This window comes from Cygnus atratus, unplaced genomic scaffold (genome assembly GCF_013377495.2).
Source record: "Cygnus atratus isolate AKBS03 ecotype Queensland, Australia unplaced genomic scaffold, CAtr_DNAZoo_HiC_assembly HiC_scaffold_160, whole genome shotgun sequence".
Classification (NCBI taxonomy): domain Eukaryota; kingdom Metazoa; phylum Chordata; class Aves; order Anseriformes; family Anatidae; genus Cygnus; species Cygnus atratus.
The window spans coordinates 891-26,684 of NW_026109753.1; the positions used below are offsets into that span (position 1 = coordinate 891).

General features: G+C 58.3%; 1 protein-coding gene across 1 annotated transcript; it reads left to right on the forward strand.

The window, feature by feature from the left end:
* Nucleotides 1–1,538: 1,538 nt before the first annotated feature.
* On the forward strand, nt 1,539–24,810 carry LOC118261578 (serine protease 53-like). The gene is given in 12 exon segments (XM_050716664.1): nt 1,539–1,617; nt 2,136–2,174; nt 2,657–2,825; nt 4,199–4,476; nt 10,321–10,487; nt 11,554–11,770; nt 14,821–14,971; nt 16,525–16,757; nt 18,638–18,771; nt 23,968–23,983; nt 23,986–24,045; nt 24,152–24,810. Coding segments are annotated over 12 exon segments (2,202 nt in total).
* The last annotated feature ends 984 nt before the right edge of the window (nt 24,811–25,794 follow it).

Consider the following 25,794-nt stretch of genomic DNA (forward strand, 5'->3'; position numbering starts at 1 on the left):
AATGCAACTCAACTCCCCCCGTGCAACCCAACTCCCCACATGCAATGCAAACCCCTTTGCGATGCAACCCCCCGTGCATGCAAACCCCTGTGCGATACAACCCAACCCCCCCCCCGCCCCCCGTGCAATGCAACTCCCCATGCAATGCAACCCAACTCCCCTGGTGCAACACAAACCCTGGTGCAACGCATCTCCCCGTGCAAGCAACGCCCCCCCCCCCCCCCCGTGCACTGCAACCCAAGTTTCCCATTGCAATGCAACCCCCCCCCCCATGCAATGCAAACCCCTGCTGCATTGCAACCCAACTCCCCCCGTGCAATGCAACACCCCCCCCCATTACCCCCACCGACCCCCCCACCCCCCTCTTACCCCCCCTTACCCCACCTTACCCCCCCTTTTACCCCCCCCCCCCGCCCCCCCCCACGGTGCACCTGGAGGCGAACACGCGCGTGCACGACACGGCGGGGCCCAGGTCGCACGCGGCCCGGTACGTGGGGTCCCGCGCGTGGGCGCGCTCCACGTGCAGGGCGTACAGGGACAGGGCGAAGCCCGCCGCGCACAGCACCACGCGCGCCGCCATTGTGCGCGCGCCCCCCCTCCCCCCCCCGCCCCGCCGGAAACGGCCGCGGGGGATGCTGGGAGATGTAGTCCTTCCCCCCCCCCCGTAGAGGATGGGATGGGGGGGAGAGAGAGCTGGTGTATGCAAATTAGGATATGCATATTAATTAGGTTGTAAATTGGGGGGGGGGCACGGCAATACCTGGGTCCACTTTTGGGGGGGTTTAGGGGGGGCACCCCAATGCCTGGGTCCACTCTGGGGGGCTTTAAGGGGGGGACACCCCAAGTCCTGGGTCCCTTTTTTGGGGTGGGGACCCCAATAATTGGGTCTCTTGGGGGGGGGGGGTCGCACCTGGGTCCCATTTTGGGGGGGCTTTAAGGGGGGGACCCCAATACCTGGGTCCCCTTTTGGGGGTTTTAGGGAGGACACCCCAATAATTGGGTCCCTTGAAAGGGGACATCTGGGTCCCCCTTTGGGGGGGACACCCCAAAACCCAGGTCCCCTTTTGGGGGGTTCGGGGGGGCACCCCAATACCTGGGTCCCCTTTTTGGGGGGTTTTGGGGGGACACCCCCAGTACCTGAGTCCCTTTTTGGGGGAGGGCACACCCCAATCCCTTTATACCTTGAAAAGGGCACATCTGGGTCCCCTTTTTTGGGGGGGGACACCCCAAAACCCGGCCCCCCTTGTTCTGGGGGTGGGAAAGGACACCGGACAACCACTCCCCTCCCACGCCGGGCGTGTCAAAGTGTTGGGGGGTGTGAGTAATGCCCCCCCCGGGCACCCCAACACACACTCACTCCCCCTCTTTTCCTTCCCCCCCCCCCCCTTTTCCCCTTCCTCCACCGGCAGGCGTTAAAACCGGATCCGTGCCCGGGACGGGGACAGACGGCCACGGGACGGCCACGGGACGGGACAGACGGCCACGGGACAGGACAGACGGCCACAGCGGCACGCGGGTCACCCCCGGGGGGGGCCGCCATGCCTCGACACGCCTCGACACGCTTCGACACGCCTCGACACGCCGCCACCCTCCTCCTCCTCCTCCTGCTGCTAGCGCGTGAGTGATGCTGGTGGGGGGGGGGGGGGGGGATGCAGGTGTCCCCAAAATTTGGGGGGGACACGACGCACGCGGGTGGCTGGGTCACACGAGGGGGGGACCCCGATACGTGAGGGTCACCCCAATAGGATGTCTGTCCCCATCGAGGACCCGGGGGACCCCAAAAGGTCCAAAATGGGGACCCAAAGGGACAAAAGGGGACCCAAAAGGACAAAAGGGACCCTAAAATGTCCCCAAGGGGATGGACACGAGCGTCGGGGCCACCCGGACGGCCCGCCCGACCGGTCGTACGGGAAGCGAGGACGTCTCAACCCCAAAAATGAGCCCCGGCGCCGGGGTGGGGCAGGGTGGGGCTGGCTGGGGGGGCACCCGCACGCTTGGGTCCCCCAGGGGCGGTTTAGGGGGGGTCCTCGTTGGGTTCCCCCCCAGGTTCTCATCCCTATTTCCCCTCTTCTCCCCCAATTTTTCCCCCTCTCCCCCTATTTCCCCCCCCGTTTCCCCTATTCCCGCCCCCCCAGCAGATGAAATTTCGGCTGCAGCGGCTCCCTCCGCAGCAGGTAAGCCGCATGCAAATGAGCTCTTGCATATTCATGAGGACCCTGCCCTCCCCACCTGTAAGAGGGGCCCCATTTTTGGGGGCGGGGGGGGGGGGACACAACACAACCTGGCTGCGGGGCTCCCTGTGTCACCCACGGGACCCGGGCGCCATCCTTGAAGGGGGGGGAGGGGCACCCAAATATCCCGGTGCCATTTTTGGGGGGTGGGGGAGCACCCAAGAGTGCCATCCTTACATGAGGTGGGGGGGGGGAATTAAGCATCCGGGCACCCCGAGCACCCAACCCCACGGCGCTGGTGCAACTTTTCCTGGCCCGGTGTCGCAACAACCCCCCCGGGGACGGTGAAATCGGGGTTGGGGGGGGGGGGGGGGTGACGCAACGCCGGGCGGGTGTCCCCCCTTGTTTTTTTTTTTGGGGGGGGGGAGGGGGGAAAAAGGGACGCGGGCACCCCGACGCCCGGGCTGACGGGTGCTGGGACGCAGAGCTCGAGTGCGGGCAGCAGCGGGAGCTGGGCCGCGTGGTGGGGGGCACGGCCGCCCGGCCCGGCGAGTGGCCCTGGCAGGTGAGCCTCCAGCTGCGGGGGCAGCATTTCTGCGGGGGCACCCTCATCACCCCCCAGTGGGTGCTCTCGGCCGCCCACTGCTTCCAGGGGTGAGTCCCGGGGAGATGCCGGGGGGGGGGGGTGGGGGGGGGGTGGGAGGCGGGGGGGGGTGGTGGTGACCCCGGGGGAGGGTGCATTGGGCCACCTAGGGCCTCATTGGGCTACCCAGAACCCCATTAGAGCACCTAGACTCTCATTGGGCCACTCAGAACGCCCATTGGGCCACCCAGAACCCCATTGGGCCACCCAGACCCCCCATTGGGCAATCCAGACCTCCCACTGGGCCACCTAGAGCCCTATTAGGTCACCTAGAACACCATCAGGCCACCCAGACTCCCCATTGGGCCACCCAGAACCCTATTAGGTCACTTAGAACCCCATTTGGCCACCCAGAACCCCATTGGGCTATCCAGAACCCTGTTGGGCCACCTAGATCCAAATTGGGCCCCCCAGAAACCCATTGGGTCCCCCAGAACCCTGTTGGGCCACCCAAAACCCCATTGGGCCCCCCAGACTCCCATTAGGCCACCTAGAACCCCATTAGGGCCCCAGAAACCCTCATTGGGCCATCCAGAACCACACTGGGCCACTCAGAACCCTGTTGGGCCACCCAGAACCCCATTAGGCCACCCAGAATCCCTCATTGGGCCCCCCAGACCCCCATTAGGCCACCCAGAACCCCATTGGGCCACCTAGATCCTCATAGGGGCACCCAGAACCTGGTTGGGGCACCTAGAACCTGGTTGGGGCACCCGTGACCCATCGGGACACACAAATCCTCTCGGGGCACCTAGAACCTGGCTTGGGACACCTAGAACCTGGTTGGGGTACCCATGACCCATCGGGACACCTAGAACCTGGTTGGGTGACCTAGAACCTTCTTGGGGACCTCAACCCATGTCGGGCCACCCATGACATGTAGGGACACCCAAATCCTCTTGGGGCACCTAGAACCTGGGTTGGGCCACCCACAACCCATAGGAACACCCAGATCCTCGGGGGGGGGGGGGAGGGACACCTAGAAACCCCCTTGGGGCACGCCTAGAACCCCCTTGGGGCACCTAGAACCCGGGTTGGGGCACCCATGACCCATCGGGGACCTAGAACCTGGTTGGGGGACCTTGATCTGTGTCAGGCCACCCACGACCTGTAGGGACACCCAGCTCCTCTTGGGGACACCTAGAACCCCATTGGGGCACCTAGAACCCGGGTTGGGACACCTAGAACCCGGGCTGGGCCACCCATGACCCGTAGGGACACCCAGATCCTCGGGGGGGGGGGGGGGGGGGGCACCTAGAACCGCATTGGGGCACGCCTCGAGCCTGGGTTGGGGCACCTAGAACCCGGGTTGGGACACCTAGAACCCGAGTTGGGTCACCTAGACGCCGTCGGCACACCCCCCCGCCCCCCCTCCCCCCCCCAGGCCCAACGGGAGCCGCGCGGAACCCGGGGCCTGGACGGCGGTGGTGGGCCGGCTCCGGCTTCACGAGCCCGGCGGCCAGGAGCGGCCGGTGGCCGAGGTGGTGGTCCACGAGGACTACCGGCAGGTGGAAGGGGGCCACGACCTGGCGCTGGCCCGCCTGGAGACCCCGGTAGCCCTGGGCCCCCGCGTGGGCACCATCTGCTTGCCGCAACCCCGCTACCCCTTCGCCTTCGGCACGCCGTGCTGGCTCACCGGCTGGGGCAACGTGGCCGAGAACGGTGAGCCGGGGGCCACCGGGGGGCCACCAGGAGGCCGCCGGGGGCCACCGGTGGGTGGGGAGGGGGTGGAGCTCGTGGGGGGGGGGGGGCTCCACGGGCGGTTCCTCGGCATGTGGGTGCTTGCGGTGGTGGGTGTCTGTCGGGGGGGTTCTTGATTGGGGTTCCTGATCGTTGGGGTGTCCATGGGGGGGTTCCTGATCATTGGGGTCTTCGTGGGGGTCTCCATGGGGGGGGGGTCCTGATCATTGGTGTGTCCACCATAGGGTTCCTGATCATTGGGGTCTCTGTGGGGGGGTTCCTGATCGGGGTTCTTGATCGTTGGGGTGTCCATGGGGGGGTTCCTGACCGTTGGGGTCTTCGTGGGGGTCTCCATGGGGGGGTTCCTGATCGTTGGGGTGTCCACCATGGGGTTCCTGATCATTGGGGTCTTCGTGGGGGTCTCCATGGCGGGGTTCCTGATCGTTGGGGTGTCCATGGGGGGTTCCTGATCGGGGTTCCTGATCGTTGGGGTGTCCACCATGAGGTTCCTGACCATTGGGGTCTCTGTGGGGGGTTCCTGATCGGGGTTCCTGATCGTTGGGGTGTCCCCGGGGGGGTTCCTGATCATTGGGGTCTTCGTGGGGGTCTCCATGGGGGGGTTCCTGATCGTTGGGGTGTCCATGGGGGGGGGTTCCTGATCATTGGGGTCTTCGTGGGGGTCTCCATGGCGGGGTTCCTGATCGTTGGTGTGTCCACCATGGGGTTCCTGATCATTGGGGTCTTCGTGGGGGTCTCCATGGCGGGGTTCCTGATCGTTGGGGTGTCCATGGGGGGTTCCTGATCGGGGTTCCTGATCTTTGGGGTGTCCCCGGGGGGTTCCCGGTCATCTGGGAGCCAGGGGTGATGGGACTTCGTGGTGGTGGATCCCCATGATGGAGGAGCTCCATGGGGGTTGATCCCCATGATGGAGGTTCTCCATGGTGGAAGATCTCCATGGTGGACGATCTCCGCGGTGGTTGATCCCCATGGTGGAAGATCCCCATGGTAGAGGTTCTCCATGATGGAAGACCTCCGTGATGGAAGATCTCCATGGTAGAGGTGCTCCATGATGGACGACCTCCATGGTGGTTGATCTCCATGAGGGAGGATCTTCACCGTGCTTGATCCCCATGGTGGAAGATCTCCATGGTGGTTGATCTCCATGAGGGAGGATCTTCATCGTGGTTGATCTCCATGATGGACGATCTCCATGACGGACGGTCCCCATGATGGACGATCCCCATGATGGACACTCTCCATGATGGAAGACCTCCATGATGGAAGATCTCCACAGTAGAGGTTCTCCATGGTGGTTGATCCCCATGATGGGGGGTCTCCATGGTGGACGACCTCCATGGTGCTTGATCTCCATGATGGAGGATCTTCATCGTGGTTGATTCCCATGCTGGTTGATCCCCATGATGGACGATCCCCATGACGGAAGACCTCCACAGTAGAGGTTCTCCATGATGGGTGATCTCCATGATGGACGATCTCCATGGTGGTGGATCCCCATGACGGACAATCTCCATGGTAGAGGTTCTCCATGGTAGAGGTTCTCCACAATTGAAGACCTCCATTATGGTTGATCCCCATGATGGACGATCTCCATGGTAGAGGATCTCCATGGTGGACGATCTCCATGATGGTTGATCCCCATGATGGACGATCTCCATGGTAGATGTTCCCCATGGTAGAGGTTCTCCATGGTAGAGGTTCTCCATGAGGGAAGATCTCCATGGTGGTGGATCCCCATGATGGACGATCTCCACAGTGGAGGTTCTCCACGATGGAAGACCTCCATGATGGTTGATCCCCATGATGGACGATCTCCATGATGGAAGATCTCCATGATGGACGATCCCCATGATGGTTGGTCCCCATGATGGACGAACCCCGTGGTGGTGGATCCCCATGATGGAAGATCTCCATGGTGGACGACCTCCACGATGGACGATCTCCATGATGGACGATCTCCACAGTAGAGGTTCTCCACGATGGAAGACCTCCATGATGGTTGATCCCCATGATGGACGATCTCCATGATGGAAGATCTCCATGATGGACGATCCCCATGATGGTTGGTCCCCATGATGGACGAACCCCGTGGTGGTGGATCCCCATGATGGAAGATCTCCATGGTGGACGACCTCCACGATGGACGATCCCCATGATGGACGATCTCCACAGTAGAGGTTCTCCACGATGGAAGACCTCCATGATGGTTGATCCCCATGATGGACGATCTCCATGATGGAAGATCTCCATGATGGACGATCCCCATGATGGTTGATCCCCATGATGGAAGATCTCCATGGCGGACGATCTCCATGGCGGACGATCTCCATGATGGACGATCCCCATGGTGGTTGATCTCCATGATGGACGATCTCCATGATGGAAGATCTCCATGATGGACGATCCCCATGATGGTTGATCCCCATGATGGAAGATCTCCATGGTGGACAATCTCCATGGCGGACGATCTCCATGATGGACGATCCCCATGATGGACGATCCCCATGGTGGTGGATCCCCATGATGGACGATCTCCACAGTAGAGGTTCTCCACAATGGAAGACCTCCATGATGGTTGATCCCCATGATGGACGATCTCCATGATGGATGATCCCCATGGTGGTGGATCCCCATGATGGACGATCTCCACAGTAGAGGTTCTCCACGATGGAAGACCTCCATGATGGTTGATCCCCATGATGGACGATCTCCATGATGGAAGATCTCCATGATGGACGATCCCCATGATGGTTGGTCCCCATGATGGACGAACCCCGTGGTGGTGGATCCCCATGATGGAAGATCTCCATGGTGGACGACCTCCACGATGGACGATCTCCATGATGGACGATCCCCATGGTGGTGGATCCCCATGATGGACGATCTCCACAGTAGAGGTTCTCCACGATGGAAGACCTCCATGATGGTTGATCCCCATGATGGACGATCTCCATGATGGATGATCCCCATGGTGGTGGATCCCCATGATGGACGATCTCCACAGTAGAGGTTCTCCACGATGGAAGACCTCCATGATGGTTGATCCCCATGATGGACGATCTCCATGATGGAAGATCTCCATGATGGACGATCCCCATGATGGTTGGTCCCCATGATGGACGAACCCCGTGGTGGTGGATCCCCATGATGGAAGATCTCCATGGTGGACGACCTCCACGATGGACGATCTCCATGATGGACGATCTCCACAGTAGAGGTTCTCCACGATGGAAGACCTCCATGATGGTTGATCCCCATGATGGACGATCTCCATGATGGAAGATCTCCATGATGGACGATCCCCATGATGGTTGGTCCCCATGATGGACGAACCCCGTGGTGGTGGATCCCCATGATGGAAGATCTCCATGGTGGACGACCTCCACGATGGACGATCTCCATGATGGACGATCTCCACAGTAGAGGTTCTCCACGATGGAAGACCTCCATGATGGTTGATCCCCATGATGGACGATCTCCATGATGGAAGATCTCCATGATGGACGATCCCCATGATGGTTGGTCCCCATGATGGACGAACCCCGTGGTGGTGGATCCCCATGATGGAAGATCTCCATGGCGGACGATCTCCATGGCGGACGATCTCCATGATGGACGATCCCCATGATGGACGATCCCCATGGTGGTGGATCCCCATGATGGACGATCTCCACAGTAGAGGTTCTCCACAATGGAAGACCTCCATGATGGTTGATCCCCATGATGGACGATCTCCATGATGGATGATCCCCATGGTGGCGGATCCCCATGATGGACGATCTCCACAGTAGAGGTTCTCCACGATGGAAGACCTCCGTGATGGTTGATCCCCATGATGGACGATCTCCATGATGGATGATCCCCATGGTGGTGGATCCCCATGATGGACGATCTCCACAGTAGAGGTTCTCCACGATGGAAGACCTCCATGATGGTTGATCCCCATGATGGACGATCTCCATGATGGAAGATCTCCATGATGGACGATCCCCATGATGGTTGGTCCCCATGATGGACGAACCCCGTGGTGGTGGATCCCCATGATGGAAGATCTCCATGGTGGACGACCTCCACGATGGACGATCCCCATGATGGACGATCTCCACAGTAGAGGTTCTCCACGATGGAAGACCTCCATGATGGTTGATCCCCATGATGGACGATCTCCATGATGGAAGATCTCCATGATGGACGATCCCCATGATGGTTGGTCCCCATGATGGACGAACCCCGTGGTGGTGGATCCCCATGATGGAAGATCTCCATGGTGGACGACCTCCACGATGGACGATCCCCATGATGGACGATCTCCACAGTAGAGGTTCTCCACGATGGAAGACCTCCATGATGGTTGATCCCCATGATGGACGATCTCCATGATGGAAGATCTCCATGATGGACGATCCCCATGATGGTTGATCCCCATGATGGAAGATCTCCATGGCGGACGATCTCCATGGCGGACGATCTCCATGATGGACGATCCCCATGGTGGTTGATCTCCATGATGGACGATCTCCATGATGGAAGATCTCCATGATGGACGATCCCCATGATGGTTGATCCCCATGATGGAAGATCTCCATGGTGGACAATCTCCATGGCGGACGATCTCCATGATGGACGATCCCCATGATGGACGATCCCCATGGTGGTGGATCCCCATGATGGACGATCTCCACAGTAGAGGTTCTCCACAATGGAAGACCTCCATGATGGTTGATCCCCATGATGGACGATCTCCATGATGGATGATCCCCATGGTGGTGGATCCCCATGATGGACGATCTCCACAGTAGAGGTTCTCCACGATGGAAGACCTCCATGATGGTTGATCCCCATGATGGACGATCTCCATGATGGAAGATCTCCATGATGGACGATCCCCATGATGGTTGGTCCCCATGATGGACGAACCCCGTGGTGGTGGATCCCCATGATGGAAGATCTCCATGGTGGACGACCTCCACGATGGACGATCTCCATGATGGACGATCTCCACAGTAGAGGTTCTCCACGATGGAAGACCTCCATGATGGTTGATCCCCATGATGGACGATCTCCATGATGGAAGATCTCCATGATGGACGATCCCCATGATGGTTGGTCCCCATGATGGACGAACCCCGTGGTGGTGGATCCCCATGATGGAAGATCTCCATGGCGGACGATCTCCATGGCGGACGATCTCCATGATGGACGATCCCCATGATGGACGATCCCCATGGTGGTGGATCCCCATGATGGACGATCTCCACAGTAGAGGTTCTCCACAATGGAAGACCTCCATGATGGTTGATCCCCATGATGGACGATCTCCATGATGGATGATCCCCATGGTGGCGGATCCCCATGATGGACGATCTCCACAGTAGAGGTTCTCCACGATGGAAGACCTCCGTGATGGTTGATCCCCATGATGGACGATCTCCATGATGGATGATCCCCATGGTGGTGGATCCCCATGATGGACGATCTCCACAGTAGAGGTTCTCCACGATGGAAGACCTCCATGATGGTTGATCCCCATGATGGACGATCTCCATGATGGAAGATCTCCATGATGGACGATCCCCATGATGGTTGGTCCCCATGATGGACGAACCCCGTGGTGGTGGATCCCCATGATGGAAGATCTCCATGGCGGACGATCTCCACGATGGACGATCTCCGCGGCAGAGGTTCTCCGCAACGGAAAACCTCCATGCTGGTTGATCCCCACGGTGACATCCCCCCACGGTGACGTCCCCCCACGCCACCCCTCCCCCCCCCCCACCCCCTGGAGGACACCCTCCCTTTGTCCCGCAGTGTCCCTGCCGGCGGGGGCCCCCCTGCAGAAGGTCTCCTTGGACCTGCTGAGCGCCCCCACCTGCAACTGCCTCTACTCCAACCTGCGGCGCCGCGACCTGGCCCGCCCGGCGCGGCCCGGCATGGTGTGCGCCGGCGGCAAGGAGGGCGGCCGCGGGGCCTGCCAGGTGCCGGGGGGGGGACGGCGGGGGGACGTTGGGGACATCGGGGTGGCGGGGGCGGTGGGGACGGCGGGGGCGGTGGGGCTGGGGACATCGGGGGGACATCGGGGGGACGGCGGGGTGGTGGGGACGTCGGGGATGTTGGGAGCGTTGGGGACGCCGAGGGTGCTGGGGGCACCGAGGGTGTTGGGGACGTTTGGGGACGTCGGGGACGTCGGGGATGTGGGGGTGCTGGGGACGTTTGGGGACATCGGGGGGCGTTGGGGACGTTTGGGGTCTTGGGGGCGTTGGGGGCGTTGGGGACATTTGGGGGTCCCCACAACCAACCTATAGGGTCTCCCCCCCCATTAGCAGCTTAGGGGGGGTCTATAGGGTCCCTACAACCAACCTATAGGGTCTCCCCCCCTATAGACAGATCGGGGGGGGGGGGGTGTCTATAGGGTCCCTACAACCAACCTATAGGGTCTCCCCCCCTATAGACAGATCGGGGGGGGGGGGTGTCTATAGGGTCCCTACAACCAACCTATAGGGTCTCCCCCCCTATAGACAGATCGGGGGGGGGGGGTCTATAGGGTCCCTACAACCAACCTATAGGGTCTCCCCCCCTATAGACAGATCGGGGGGGGGGGTCTATAGGGTCCCTACAACCAACCTATAGGGTCTCCCCCCCTATGGACAGATCGGGGGGGGGGGTGTCTATAGGGTCCCTACAACCAATGTATAGGATCTCCCCCCCCAGACAAATTCAGGAGGGTTTTAGGGTCCCCACAACCAACCTATAGGGTCTGCCCCCCCATTAGAAGATTAGGGGGTCTATAGGGTCCCTACAACCAACCTATAGGGTCTCCTGCCCCATAGTCATATCGGGGGGGTCTATAGGGTCCCTATAGGGATCTCCCCCCCCCCCGACAAATTCAGGAGTGTTTTAGGGTCCCCACAACCAATCTAGAGGGTCTTGCCCCCTACAGCCAGGTCTGGGGGGGTCTATAGGGTCTGCCCCCCCCCAGTCATATCAGGGGGGTCTATAGGGTCCCCATAACCAACCTATAGGGTCTCCCCCCCCCCCCCCCAGGCGGACTCGGGGGGCCCCCTGGCCTGCTTTTCGGGGGGCCGCTGGGTGCAGGCGGGGGTGCTGAGCTTCGCCGTGGGCTGCGCCCGCCCCAACGGGCCGGTGCTGGCCACGGGGCTAGCGGCCCACGCCGGGTGGCTACGGCGCCACGCCGCCCCCGCCGCCTTCCCCCCGCCCCCGCCGCCGCCCCCCCCCGGCCTGGAGGACGGCAAGTGCCTGGGTGAGTTTTGGGGGTTTGGGGGTTTTTGGGGTGGGGGGGGGGGGGACCCCGAAAGGGTTTGGGGGGTGGGGGAGGGGGGAAATCCTATTAGGAAGAGAAACGGGGGCGTGTTTTTTTTTTTTGGGGGGGGGTTACCTAAATCCTATTTGAAATCCTATAAAAAATCCTACAAATCCTATAAAAAAATCCTATAAATCCTATAAAAAAATCCCACAAATCCTATAAAAAAATCCTATAAATCCTATAAAAAAATCCCACAAATCCTATAAAAAAATCCTGTAAATCCTATAAAAAAATCCTACAAATCCTATAAAAAAATCCTGTAAATCCTATAAAAAAATCCCACAAATCCTATAAAAAAATCCTATAAATCCTATAAAAAAATCCCACAAATCCTATAAAAAAAATCCTACAAATCCTATAAAAAAATCCCACAAATCCTATAAAAAAATCCCACAAATCCTATAAAAAAATCCCACAAATCCTATAAAAAAATCCTACAAATCCTATAAAAAAAATCCTGTAAATCCTATAAAAAAAATCCTGTAAATCCTATAAAAAAATCCCACAAATCCTATAAAAAAATCCTATAAATCCTATAAAAAAATCCTATAAATCCTATAAAAAAATCCTACAAATCCTATAAAAAAATCCTGTAAATCCTATAAAAAAATCCCACAAATCCTATAAAAAAATCCTACAAATCCTATAAAAAAAAATCCCACAAATCCTATAAAAAAATCCTATAAATCCTATAAAAAAATCCCACAAATCCTATAAAAAAATCCTACAAATCCTATAAAAAAATCCCACAAATCCTATAAAAAAATCCCACAAATCCTATAAAAAAATCCCACAAATCCTATAAAAAAATCCTATAAATCCTATAAAAAAATCCTACAAATCCTATAAAAAATCCTATAAATCCTATAAGAAAATCCCACAAATCCTATAAAAAAATCCCACAAATCCTATAAAAAAATCCTGTAAATCCTATAAAAAAATCCTACAAATCCTATAAAAAATCCTATAAATCCTATAAGAAAATCCCACAAATCCTATAAAAAAATCCCACAAATCCTATAAAAAAATCCTGTAAATCCTATAAAAAAATCCTACAAATCCTATAAAAAAATCCTGTAAATCCTATAAAAAAATCCCACAAATCCTATAAAAAAATCCCACAAATCCTATAAAAAAATCCCACAAATCCTATAAAAAAATCCTATAAATCCTATAAAAAAATCCTACAAATCCTATAAAAAATCCTATAAATCCTATAAGAAAATCCCACAAATCCTATAAAAAAATCCCACAAATCCTATAAAAAAATCCTGTAAATCCTATAAAAAAATCCTACAAATCCTATAAAAAAATCCTGTAAATCCTATAAAAAAATCCCACAAATCCTATAAAAAAATCCTGTAAATCCTATAAAAAAATCCTGTAAATCCTATAAAAAAATCCTACAAATCCTATAAAAAAATCCCACAAATCCTATAAAAAAATCCTACAAATCCTATAAAAAAATCCCACAAATCCTATAAAAAAATCCCACAAATCCTATAAAAAAATCCTGTAAATCCTATAAAAAAATCCCACAAATCCTATAAAAAAATCCTACAAATCCTATAAAAAAATCCCACAAATCCTATAAAAAAAATCCTATAAATCCTATAAAAAAATCCTATAAATCCCTTTGGACCCCAATAATGGGGTGGGGGAGCCAAAACCCCATTGAGATCCCGTTTGGATCCTGATAATGGGGTGAGGGAACCCCAAACCCTATTAAAACCCCATGGGGAACCCCAAATCCCATTGAGACACCTCCCATTCAGACCCCAATATTGGGGTGGGGGGACCCCGAAGGGGTTTGGGGGGTGGGGAGGGGGGAAATCCTATAAGGAAGGGAAACGGGGGCGGTTTTGGGGGGGGGAAATCCCGTTGGGAAGGCAAATGGGGGTGGTTTTTTTTTGGGGGGGGAACCCCAAACCCTATTAAAACCCCATAGGGAACCCCAAATCCCATTGAGATCCGATGGGGAACCCCAAATCCTATTGAAACACCACGTTGGACCCCAATAATGGGGTGGGGGAACCCCAAATCCTATTAATTCCCCCCCTTTGGACCCCCTTAATGGGGTGGGGGAAGCCCAAACCCTATTAAAACCCCATGGGGAACCCCAGGTCCCTTCGAGACCCCGCTTTGGACCCCAATAATGGGGTGGGAGAACCCCAAACCCTATTAAAATCCCATGAAGACCCCCAAATCCCATTGTGACCCCATGGGCAACCCCAAAACCCCATTGATCCCCCCCTTTTGTACCCCAATAAATGAGTGGGGGAACCCCTAATCCTATTAATTCCCCCCTTTGGACCCCAATAATGGGGTGAGGGAACCCCAAAACCCTATTAAAACCCCATGGGGAACCCCAAATCCTATTGAAACCCAACTTTGGACCCCAATAATGGGGTGAGGGAACCCCAAAACCCTATTAAAACCCCATGGGGAACCCCAAATCCCATCGAGATCCCATGGGGAACCCCAAATCCTATTGAAACCCGACTTTGGACCCCAATAATGGGGTGAGGGAACCCCAAACCCTATTAAAACCCCATGGGGAACCCTAAACCCCATTGAGACCCCATAGAGACGCCAGTAATGGGGTAGGGGACCCCAAAACCCTATCGAGACCCCATTCAGACCCCAATAATGGGGTGGGAGAACCCCAAATCCTATTGAGACCCCATTTCAGACCCCAAGAATGGGGTGAGGGAACCCCAAACCCTATTAAAACCCCATGGGGACCCCCAAACCCCATTGAGACCCCATGGGGAACCCCAAAACCCTATAAAGCCCCCATTTGACCCCAATAAATGGGTTGGGGAGCCCTAAATCCCCTTAATCCCCCCCCCCTTTGGCCCCCAATAATAGGGTGGGGCCACCCCAACCCCCGCCATTTCCCCCTGTAGGAACCCCACGGGGGGGACCCCGTTATCCGACCCCCCCTTCCCCCTAATCCTTTCCCCCCCCCCCCCCCGACCCTACAGGTTGTGGGATGCAGGGGGGGCCCCCCCTGGAGCCCCCCAACGGGGCGGGCTGGCCCTGGTACGTCAGCCTGACTTTCGGGGGGCTGCACCGCTGCGGGGGGGCCCTGGTGGCCGAGAGCTGGGTGCTGACGGCCGCCCACTGCTTTATAGGGTGAGTGTCGTGGGGTCCCGACCCCAAAACCCCTTCGAGACCCCCTGAAAACCCCCAAACCCCATAGAGATCCTGTGAAAACCCCCAAATCCCGTTGAGATCCTATGAAAACCCCCAAACCCCATAGAGATCCTGTGAAAACCCCAAAATCCCGCTGAGATCCTATGAAAACCCCCAAACCCCATAGAGATCCTGTGAAAACCCCAAAATCCCGTTGAGATCCTATGAAAACCCCCAAACCCCATAGAGATCCTGTGAAAACCCCAAAATCCCGTTGAGATCCTATGAAAACCCCCAAACCCCATAGAGATCCTGTGAAAACCCCAAAATCCCGTTGAGATCCTATGAAAACCCCCAAACCCCATAGAGATCCTGTGAAAACCCCAAAATCCCGCTGAGATCCTATGAAAACCCCCAAACCCCATAGAGGACCTACGGAAACCCCACTGAGGCCCTATAGAGACCCCAAAACCCCATTGAGAACCCATGGAAACCCCCAAACCCCATAGAGACCCTATGGAGACCCCAAAACCCTATTGAGGCCCTAAAGAGACCCCAAAACCCCATTTAGACCCTATGGAGACCCCAAAACCCCATAGAGACCCTATGGAGACCCCAAAACCCTATTGAGGCCCTAAAGAGACCCCAAAACCCCATTTAGACCCTATGGAGACCCCAAAACCCCATAGAGACCCTATGGAGACCCCAAAACCCTATTGAGGCCCTAAAGAGACCCCAAAACCCCATTTAGACCCTATGGAGACCCCCAAACCCCATAGAGACCCTATGGAGACCCCAAAACCCTATTGAGGCCCTAAAGAGACCCCAAAACCCCATTTAGACCCTATGGAGACCCCAAAACCCCATAGAGACCCTATGGAGACCCCAAAACCCTATTGAGGCCCTAAAGAGACCCCAAAACCCCATTTAGACCCTATGGAGACCCCCAAACCCCATAGAGACCCTATGGAGACCCCAAAACCCTATTGAGGCCCTAAAGAGACCCCAAAACCCCATTTAGACCCTATGGAGACCCCAAAACCCCATAGAGACCCTATAGAGATCCCATTGAGGCCCAAGGTTTTTAGGGTCACCCCCATTAATTAGGGCTGGACCCCAAGGTTTTTAGGGTGGCCCCATTAATTAGGGCTGGACCCCAGAGCTTTTAGGGTCACCCCCATTATTTGGGGCCGGTCCTCAGTTTTTTTTAGGGTGATCCCATTAATTGGGGCCGGACCCCAAGGCTTTTAGGGTCACCCCCATTAATTAGGGCTGAACCCCAAGGATTTTAGTGGGGTCCCATTAATTGGGGCCGGACCCCATGCTTCTTAGGGTCGTCCCCGTTAATTAGGGCTGAACCCCAACGATTTTAATAGGGCCCCCGTTAGGGCCGAACCCCACAATCCTTCATAGGGTCCCCATTAGGGCCAAACCCCAAGCTTTTTAGGCTCCCCCCCTCCCTTTTAGGATCCCCCCCCTCCCTTTTAGGGCCCCCTTCCCCTTTTAGGGCCGCCTCCCCGCCCCCCTGACCCTATATCCCCCCCCTATTTCAGGCGCCAGGTGGCCGAGGCCTGGCAGGCGACGGTTGCGGGGTCGGAGGCGCGGGCGGGCGCCCGCCTGACCCTACACGGGGCCTACGTGGGGCCGGGCCGGGGTCGGGACCTGGCCCTATTACGGCTCGAGCGGGGTCTGGTATCGGGGCCGGCGCTGCGCCCCCTCTGCCTGCCCTATAGGAACCACCGGCGGCCCCCCGGAACCCGCTGCTGGGCCCTGCTCGGCCCTAAAAGTGAGTCCCCCTACGGGGTCCCCAACGGGGTCCCCAATGGTCCCGATCCCAATGACCCCGATGATCCCGTTCCCAGTGACCCCAATGGCCCCGATCCCAGTGACCCCAATGATCCCCTTCCCGGTGACCCCAATGATCCCGATCCCGGTGACCCCAATGATCCCCTTCCCGGTGACCCCAATGATCCCGTTCCCAGTGACCCCAATGGCCCCGATCCCAGTGACCCCAATGATCCCCTTCCCGGTGACCCCAATGATCCCAATCCCAGTGACCCCAATGATCCCATTCCCAGTGACCCCAACAGCCCCAAATCCCGATGACCCCAATGGCCCCGATCCCGGTGACCCCAATGGCCCCGATCCCGGTGACCCCGATGATCCCGTTCCCAGTGTCCCCAATAGTCCCAATCCCGATGACCCCAATGATCCCGTTCCCAGTGACCCCAATGTCCCCGATCCCAATGACCCCAATGGCCCCGATCCCGGTGACCCCAATGGCCCCGATCCCAATGACCCCAATGGCCCCAATCCCAATGACCCCAATGGCCCCATTCCCGGTGACCCCGATGATCCTGTTCCCAGTGTCCCCAATAGTCCCAATCCCGATGACCCCAATGATCCCCTTCCCGGTGACCCCAATGGCCCCAATCCCAGTGACCCCAATGGCCCCATTCCCGGTGACCCCGATGATCCCGTTCCCAGTGTCCCCAATAGTCCCAATCCCGATGACCCCAATGATCCCGTTCCCAGTGACCCCAATGGCCCCAATCCCAATGACCCCAATGATCCCCTTCCCGGTGACCCCAATGGCCCCAATCCCGGTGACCCCGATGATCCTGTTCCCAGTGTCCCCAATAGTCCCAATCCCGATGACCCCAATGATCCCGTTCCCGGTGACCCCAATGATCCCGTTCCCGGTGACCCCAATGGCCCCGATCCCGGTGACCCCAATGATCCCAATCCCGATGACCCCAATGATCCCGTTCCCGATGACCCCAATGATCCCGTTCCCGGTGACCCCAATGATCCCCTTCCCGGTGACCCCAATGATCCCGATCCCAGTGACCCCAATGGCCCCGATCCCGGTGACCCCAATGGCCCCATTCCCGGTGACCCCAATGATCCCGATCCCGGTGACCCCGATGATCCCGATCCCGGTGTCCCCGATGATCCCGTTCCCGGTGACCCCGTTCCCAGTCACCCCATTGTCCCCAGCGGCCCCGTTCCCAGCGACCCCAATGTCCCCATCCCTCGTGACGCCGTTGTCCCCGATGTCCCCTTTCCCAGTGACCCCATTGTCCCCGATGTCCCCGTTCCGTGACCCCGGTGTCCCCATTATCCCCGGTGTCCCCCTTCCTTGTGACCCCAGTGTCCCAGTCCCGGTGTCCCCAAATGTCCCCATATCCCCAGTGTCCCCAAATGTCCCCAATGTCCCCAATGTCCCCGATGTCCCAAATGTCCCCAAATGTCCCAAATGTCCCCAAATGTCCCCGATGCCCCGATGTCCCCAATGCCCCCCATGTCCCCGATGTCCCCAACACCCCCAATGTCCCCAAATGTCCCCCAATGTCCCCAATGTCCCCAAATGTCCCCAATGTCCCCAAATGTCCCCGATGTCCCCGATGTCCCCAATGTCCCCCAATGTCCCCAAATGTCCCCGATGTCCCAAATGTCCCCAACATCCCCCAATATCCCCCAATGTCCCCGATGTCCCCGATGCCCCAATGTCCCCAAATGTCCCCAACGCCCCCAATGCCCCCAGTGTCCCCAATGTCCCCAACGCCCCCAACGCCCCCAATGCCCCCAGTGTCCCCAATGTCCCCAACGCCCCCGATGTCCCCAAATGTCCCCGATGTCCCCGATGTCCCCCAATGTCCCCAGGCCCGGCCGTCCCCGAGGAGCTGGGCAGCGTGGAGGTGACGCCGCTCGAGTCCCCCGCGCCCCGTGGGGACGTTGGGGACACCGTGGAGGACACCTTCGGCGTCACCGTCCCCAACGGCACCAGCGCCTGCCAGGTGAGGACCCTTTTGGGGTCCCTTTTGGGGTCTTTTGGGGTCCCTCTGTCCCTTTTGGGGTCCCTTTTGGGGTCTTTTGGGGTCCCTCTGTCCCTTTTGGGGTCCCTCCGTCCCTTTTGGGGTCCCCGTGTCCCTCCCAATGTCCCCTCTGTCCCTCCTGGGGTCCCCATGTCCCCTCCTGAGGTCCCTTTTGGGGTCTTTTGGGGTCCCTTTTGGGGTCCCTTTTGGGGTCTTTTGGGGGTCCCTCTGTCCCTTTTGGGGTCCCTCCGTCCCTTTTGGGGTCCCTTTTGGGGTCTTTTGGGGGTCCCTGGGGCCTTTTGGGGTCCCCGTGTCCCTCCCAATGTCCCCTCTGTCCCTTCTGGGGTCCCCATGTCCCCTCCTGAGGTCCCTTTTGGGGTCCCTTTTGGGGTCTTTTGGGGGTCCCTCTGTCCCTTTTGGGGTCCCTCCGTCCCTTTTGGGGTCCCCGTGTCCCTCCCAATGTCCCCTCTGTCCCTCCTGGGGTCCCCATGTCCCCTCCTGAGGTCCCTTTTGGGGTCTTTTGGGGTCCCTTTTGGGGGTCCCTCTGTCCCTTTTGGGGTCCCTCTGTCCCTTTTGGGGTCCCTCCGTCCCTTTTGGGGTCCCCCCGTCCCTTTTGGGGTCCCCGTGTCCCTCCCAATGTCCCCTCTGTCCCTCCTGGGGTCCCCATGTCCCCTCCTGAGGTCCCTTTTGGGGTCCCTTTTGGGGTCTTTTGGGGGTCCCTCTGTCCCTTTTGGGGTCCCTCTGTCCCTTTTGGGGTCCCCCCGTCCCTTTTGGGGTCCCCGTGTCCCTCCCAATGTCCCCTCTGTCCCTCCTGGGGTCCCCATGTCCCCTCCTGAGGTCCCTTTTGGGGTCTTTTGGGGTCCCTTTTGGGGTCCCTCTGTCCCTTTTGGGGTCCCTTTTGGGGTCTTTTGGGGTCCCTCTGTCCCTTTTGGGGTCCCTCCGTCCCTTTTGGGGTCCCCCCGTCCCTTTTGGGGTCCCCGTGTCCCTCCCAATGTCCCCTCTGTCCCTCCTGGGGTCCCCATGTCCCCTCCTGAGGTCCCTTTTGGGGTCTTTTGGGGTCCCTTTTGGGGTCCCTCTGTCCCTTTTGGGGTCCCTTTTGGGGTCTTTTGGGGTCCCTCTGTCCCTTTTGGGGTCCCTTTTGGGGTCGTTTGGGGGTCCCTGGGGCCTTTTGGGGTCCCTCTGTCCCTTTTGGGGTCCCTTTTGGGGTCTTTTGGGGTCCCTCTGTCCCTTTTGGGGTCCCTCCGTCCCTTTTGGGGTCCCCGTGTCCCTCCCAATGTCCCCTCTGTCCCTCCTGGGGTCCCCATGTCCCCTCCTGAGGTCCCTTTTGGGGTCCCTTTTGGGGTCTTTTGGGGGTCCCTCTGTCCCTTTTGGGGTCCCTCCGTCCCTTTTGGGGTCCCTTTTGGGGTCTTTTGGGGGTCCCTGGGGCCTTTTGGGGTCCCCGTGTCCCTCCCAATGTCCCCTCTGTCCCTTCTGGGGTCCCCATGTCCCCTCCTGAGGTCCCTTTTGGGGTCCCTTTTGGGGTCTTTTGGGGGTCCCTCTGTCCCTTTTGGGGTCCCTCCGTCCCTTTTGGGGTCCCCGTGTCCCTCCCAATGTCCCCTCTGTCCCTCCTGGGGTCCCCATGTCCCCTCCTGAGGTCCCTTTTGGGGTCTTTTGGGGTCCCTTTTGGGGTCCCTCTGTCCCTTTTGGGGTCCCTTTTGGGGTCTTTTGGGGTCCCTCTGTCCCTTTTGGGGTCCCTCCGTCCCTTTTGGGGTCCCCCCGTCCCTTTTGGGGTCCCCGTGTCCCTCCCAATGTCCCCTCTGTCCCTCCTGGGGTCCCCATGTCCCCTCCTGAGGTCCCTTTTGGGGTCTTTTGGGGTCCCTTTTGGGGTCCCTTTTGGGGTCTTTTGGGGGTCCCTCTGTCCCTTTTGGGGTCCCTCCGTCCCTTTTGGGGTCCCTTTTGGGGTCTTTTGGGGGTCCCTGGGGCCTTTTGGGGTCCCCGTGTCCCTCCCAATGTCCCCTCTGTCCCTCCTGGGGTCCCCATGTCCCCTCCTGAGGTCCCTTTTGGGGTCCCTTTTGGGGTCTTTTGGGGGTCCCTCTGTCCCTTTTGGGGTCCCTCTGTCCCTTTTGGGGTCCCCCCGTCCCTTTTGGGGTCCCCGTGTCCCTCCCAATGTCCCCTCTGTCCCTCCTGGGGTCCCCATGTCCCCTCCTGAGGTCCCTTTTGGGGTCTTTTGGGGTCCCTTTTGGGGTCCCTCTGTCCCTTTTGGGGTCCCTTTTGGGGTCTTTTGGGGTCCCTCTGTCCCTTTTGGGGTCCCTCCGTCCCTTTTGGGGTCCCCGTGTCCCTCCCAATGTCCCCTCTGTCCCTCCTGGGGTCCCCATGTCCCCTCCTGAGGTCCCTTTTGGGGTCTTTTGGGGTCCCTTTTGGGGTCCCTCTGTCCCTTTTGGGGTCCCTTTTGGGGTCTTTTGGGGTCCCTCTGTCCCTTTTGGGGTCCCTTTTGGGGTCTTTTGGGGTCCCTGGGGCCTTTTGGGGTCCCTCCGTCCCTTTTGGGGTCCCCGTGTCCCTCCCAATGTCCCCTCTGTCCCTCCTGGGGTCCCCATGTCCCCTCCTGAGGTCCCTTTTGGGGTCTTTTGGGGTCCCTTTTGGGGTCCCTTTTGGGGTCTTTTGGGGGTCCCTCTGTCCCTTTTGGGGTCCCTCCGTCCCTTTTGGGGTCCCTTTTGGGGTCTTTTGGGGTCCCTGGGGCCTTTTGGGGTCCCCCCGTCCCTTTTGGGGTCCCCGTGTCCCTCCCAATGTCCCCTCTGTCCCTCCTGGGGTCCCCATGTCCCCTCCTGAGGTCCCTTTTGGGGTCCCTTTTGGGGTCTTTTGGGGGTCCCTCTGTCCCTTTTGGGGTCCCTCTGTCCCTTTTGGGGTCCCCCCGTCCCTTTTGGGGTCCCCGTGTCCCTCCCAATGTCCCCTCTGTCCCTCCTGGGGTCCCCATGTCCCCTCCTGAGGTCCCTTTTGGGGTCTTTTGGGGTCCCTTTTGGGGTCCCTCTGTCCCTTTTGGGGTCCCTTTTGGGGTCTTTTGGGGTCCCTCTGTCCCTTTTGGGGTCCCTTTTGGGGTCTTTTGGGGGTCCCTCTGTCCCTTTTGGGGTCCCCCCGTCCCTTTTGGGGTCCCCGTGTCCCTCCCAATGTCCCCTCTGTCCCTCCTGGGGTCCCCATGTCCCCTCCTGAGGTCCCTTTTGGGGTCCCTTTTGGGGTCTTTTGGGGGTCCCTCTGTCCCTTTTGGGGTCCCCCCGTCCCTTTTGGGGTCCCCGTGTCCCTCCCAATGTCCCCTCTGTCCCTCCTGGGGTCCCCATGTCCCCTCCTGAGGTCCCTTTTGGGGTCCCTTTTGGGGTCTTTTGGGGGTCCCTCTGTCCCTTTTGGGGTCCCCCCGTCCCTTTTGGGGTCCCCCCGTCCCTTTTGGGGGTCCCTCTGTCCCTTTTGGGGTCCCTCTGTCCCTTTTGGGGTCCCCCCGTCCCTTTTGGGGTCCCCGTGTCCCTCCCAATGTCCCCTCTGTCCCTCCTGGGGTCCCCATGTCCCCTCCTGAGGTCCCTTTTGGGGTCTTTTGGGGTCCCTTTTGGGGTCCCTCTGTCCCTTTTGGGGTCCCTTTTGGGGTCTTTTGGGGTCCCTCCGTCCCTTTTGGGGTCCCCCCGTCCCTTTTGGGGTCCCCGTGTCCCTCCCAATGTCCCCTCTGTCCCTCCTGGGGTCCCCATGTCCCCTCCTGAGGTCCCTTTTGGGGTCTTTTGGGGTCCCTCTGTCCCTTTTGGGGTCCCTTTTGGGGTCTTTTGGGGTCCCTCTGTCCCTTTTGGGGTCCCTTTTGGGGTCGTTTGGGGGTCCCTGGGGCCTTTTGGGGTCCCTCTGTCCCTTTTGGGGTCCCTTTTGGGGTCTTTTGGGGTCCCTTTTGGGGTCCCTTTTGGGGTCTTTTGGGGTCCCTCTGTCCCTTTTGGGGTCCCTTTTGGGGTCCCTGTGTCCCTCCTGAGGTCCCTTTTGGGGTCTTTTGGGCGTCCCAGGCGGCTTTTGGGGTCACTTTTGGGGTTCCTAGGTCCCATTTGGGGGGTTTGGGGACTTTTGGGTCACTATTGGGGCTTTTGGGGTCACTTCTGGGGCTTTTGGGATTCCTAGGTCCCATTTTATGGGATTTTGGCCCTTTTGGCTCATCGCTGCTTCTTTTGGGGTCGCTTTTGGGGTCACTTTTGGGATTCCTAGTTCTCATTTTATGGGATTTTGGGCCTTTTGGCTCATCACTGGGGCTTTTGGGGTCACTTCTGGGGCTTTTGGGATTCCTAGGTCCCATTTTATGGGATTTTGGCCCTTTTGGCTCATTGCTGCCTCTTTTGGGGTCGCTTTTGGGGTCACGTTTGGGATTCCTAGTTCTCATTTTATGGGATTTTGGGCCTTTTGGCTCATCACTGGGGCTTTTGGGGTCACTTCTGGGGCTTTTGGGATTCCTAGGTCCCATTTTATGGGATTTTGGCCCTTTTGGCTCATTGCTGCCTCTTTTAGGGTCGCTTTTGGGGTCACTTTGGGATTCCTAGATCTCATTTTATGGGATTTTGGGCCTTTTGGCTCATCACTGGGGCTTTTGGGGTCACTTCTGGGGCTTTTGGGATTCCTAGGTCCCATTTTATGGGATTTTGGCCCTTTTGGCTCATCTCCGCCTCTTTTGGGGTCGCTTTTGGGGTCACGTTTGGGATTCCTAGTTCTCATTTTATGGGATTTTGGGCCTTTTGGCTCATCACTGGGGCTTTTGGGGTCACTTTTGGGGCTTTTGGGATTCCTAGGTCCCATTTTATGGGATTTTGGCCCTTTTGGCTCATCTCCGCCTCTTTTGGGGTCGCTTTTGGGGTCACGTTTGGGATTCCTAGTTCTCATTTTATGGGATTTTGGGCCTTTTGGCTCATCACTGGGGCTTTTGGGGTCACTTTTGGGGCTTTTGGGATTCCTAGGTCCCATTTTATGGGATTTTGGCCCTTTTGGCTCATCGCTGCTTCTTTTGGGGTCGCTTTTGGGGTCACGTTTGGGATTCCTAGTTCTCATTTTATGGGATTTTGGGCCTTTTGGCTTATCACTGGGGCTTTTGGGGTTACTTTTGGGGCTTTTGGGATTCCTAGGTCCCATTTTATGGGATTTTGGCCCTTTTCGCTCATCTCCGCCTCTTTTGGGGTCGCTTTTGGGGTTTCCCCGCAGCCGGACCCGGGCTCCCCGCTGGTCTGTGAGGAACGGGGGATCTGGTTCCTGGCGGGGACGGCCAGCGGGGGGGGTTGCGCCGGGGAGGGCCCCCCCCTTTTCACCGCCGCCCCCCTCTACGAGCGCTGGATCGCCGGCATCACCCGCGAGGCCTACTTCGCCGAGACGCCCCCCGACCCCAAAGAGGCTGAGGAGCCCGACGACCCCAGTTTTTGGGGGACACCGCAGCCCCCGGAGGACCCCAATGTTCGGGGCTCCCCCAAACCCACGGGGGACCTCAACCCTACTGAAGACCCCAATGTTCGAGGCTCCCCCAAACCCGTGGAGGACCTCAACCCTACTGAAAACCCCAAACCTTCCGAAGACCCCGATGTTCGGGGCTCCCCCAAACCCGTGGAGGACATCAACCCTACTGAAGACCCCAATGTTCGAGGCTCCCCCAATCCCAAAGAAGATCTCAACCCTACTGAAGACCCCAATAATCGAGGTTCCCCCAAACCCGTGGAGAACCCCAAACCTTCTGAAGACCCCAAACCTTCTCAAGACCTCAACCCTACTGAAGATCCCAATGTTCGAGGCTCCCCCAAACCCGTGGAGGACCCCAAACCTTCTGAAGACCCCAAACCTTCTGAAGACCCCAAACCCTCGGAGGACTCAGGTGACCGGGAGCCCCCCGAGCCCCCCAACGCCACGGGGCCGCCCCCGCAGGACCCCACTGAGGGTGGGGTCCCCGCTTTTTGGGATCGCCCCGAGCCCCTGGAGGAACCCGGGGACCCCGATACCTGGCAGCACCCCCAGACCCCTCAGGACCCCGATACCTGGGAAGGTTCCGGCGACGCCTGAACCCCCTTTTTTGGGGGGGGGGGGGGAGGCTGGGGGGGGGGAGGACGGAGCAATAAAGTGGTGGTGGTCTGCAGCCCCTCCCCCCCGGCCTCTTTTTTGGGTTTTTTATAGGATTTGAAGCATTCTTTGGGGGGGCCTGGTCCCATCTTAGGGTCCGTAGACCGCATTTGGGGGATCTTTGGGGTCCCCGACCCCATTTCGGGGTCTCCAGCCCCATTCAGAGCACATTCGGGGGGGCCCCAGACCCATTTAGGGAACATTTGGGGGTCCCCAGACCCCATTTTGGGGTCCCCAGACCCATTTGGGGGGTTCCCCCAACCCTTTTAGGGCTCCCCAGCCCCATTTTGGGGGTCCCCAATCCCATTTTGGGGCATATTTGGGGACCCTTATCCCCATTTTGGGGGTCCCCATCCCAATTTGGGACCCATTTAGGGCTGCCCAGCCCCATTTTGGGGGTCCCCAGCCCCATTTTGGGGGTCCCGAACCCAATTCGGGTCCCATTTAGGGCCCCCCAGCCCCATTTTGGGGGCCCCAGCCCCATTTTGGGGGTCCCAAACCCAATTTGGGACCCATTTAGGCCCCCCCAGCCCCATTTTTGGGAGTCCCAGCCCCATTTTGGGGCTCCCCAGCCCCGTTTTGGGGGTCCCGAACCCAATTCGGGTCCCATTTAGGGCCCCCCAGCCCCATTTTGGGGGTCCTGAACCCAATTTGGGACCCATTTAGGCCCCCCCAGCCCCATTTTTGGGAGTCCCAGCCCCATTTTGGGGATCCCCAGCCCCATTTTGGGGATCCCAAACCCACTCTGGGACCCATTTGGGCCCCCCCAGCCCCATTTAGGGCCCCCCAGCCCCCTTTTGCCACCGCCCGGCAGAAAATCCCCCTGAAACGCTCCAAAACAACCCAAATTTAATCCCGGGGGATGCGCCCCGCCCCCCCCACGCCCCGACACCGTCCCCCGTCCCCCTCGGCGCCGCCGGCGACCCG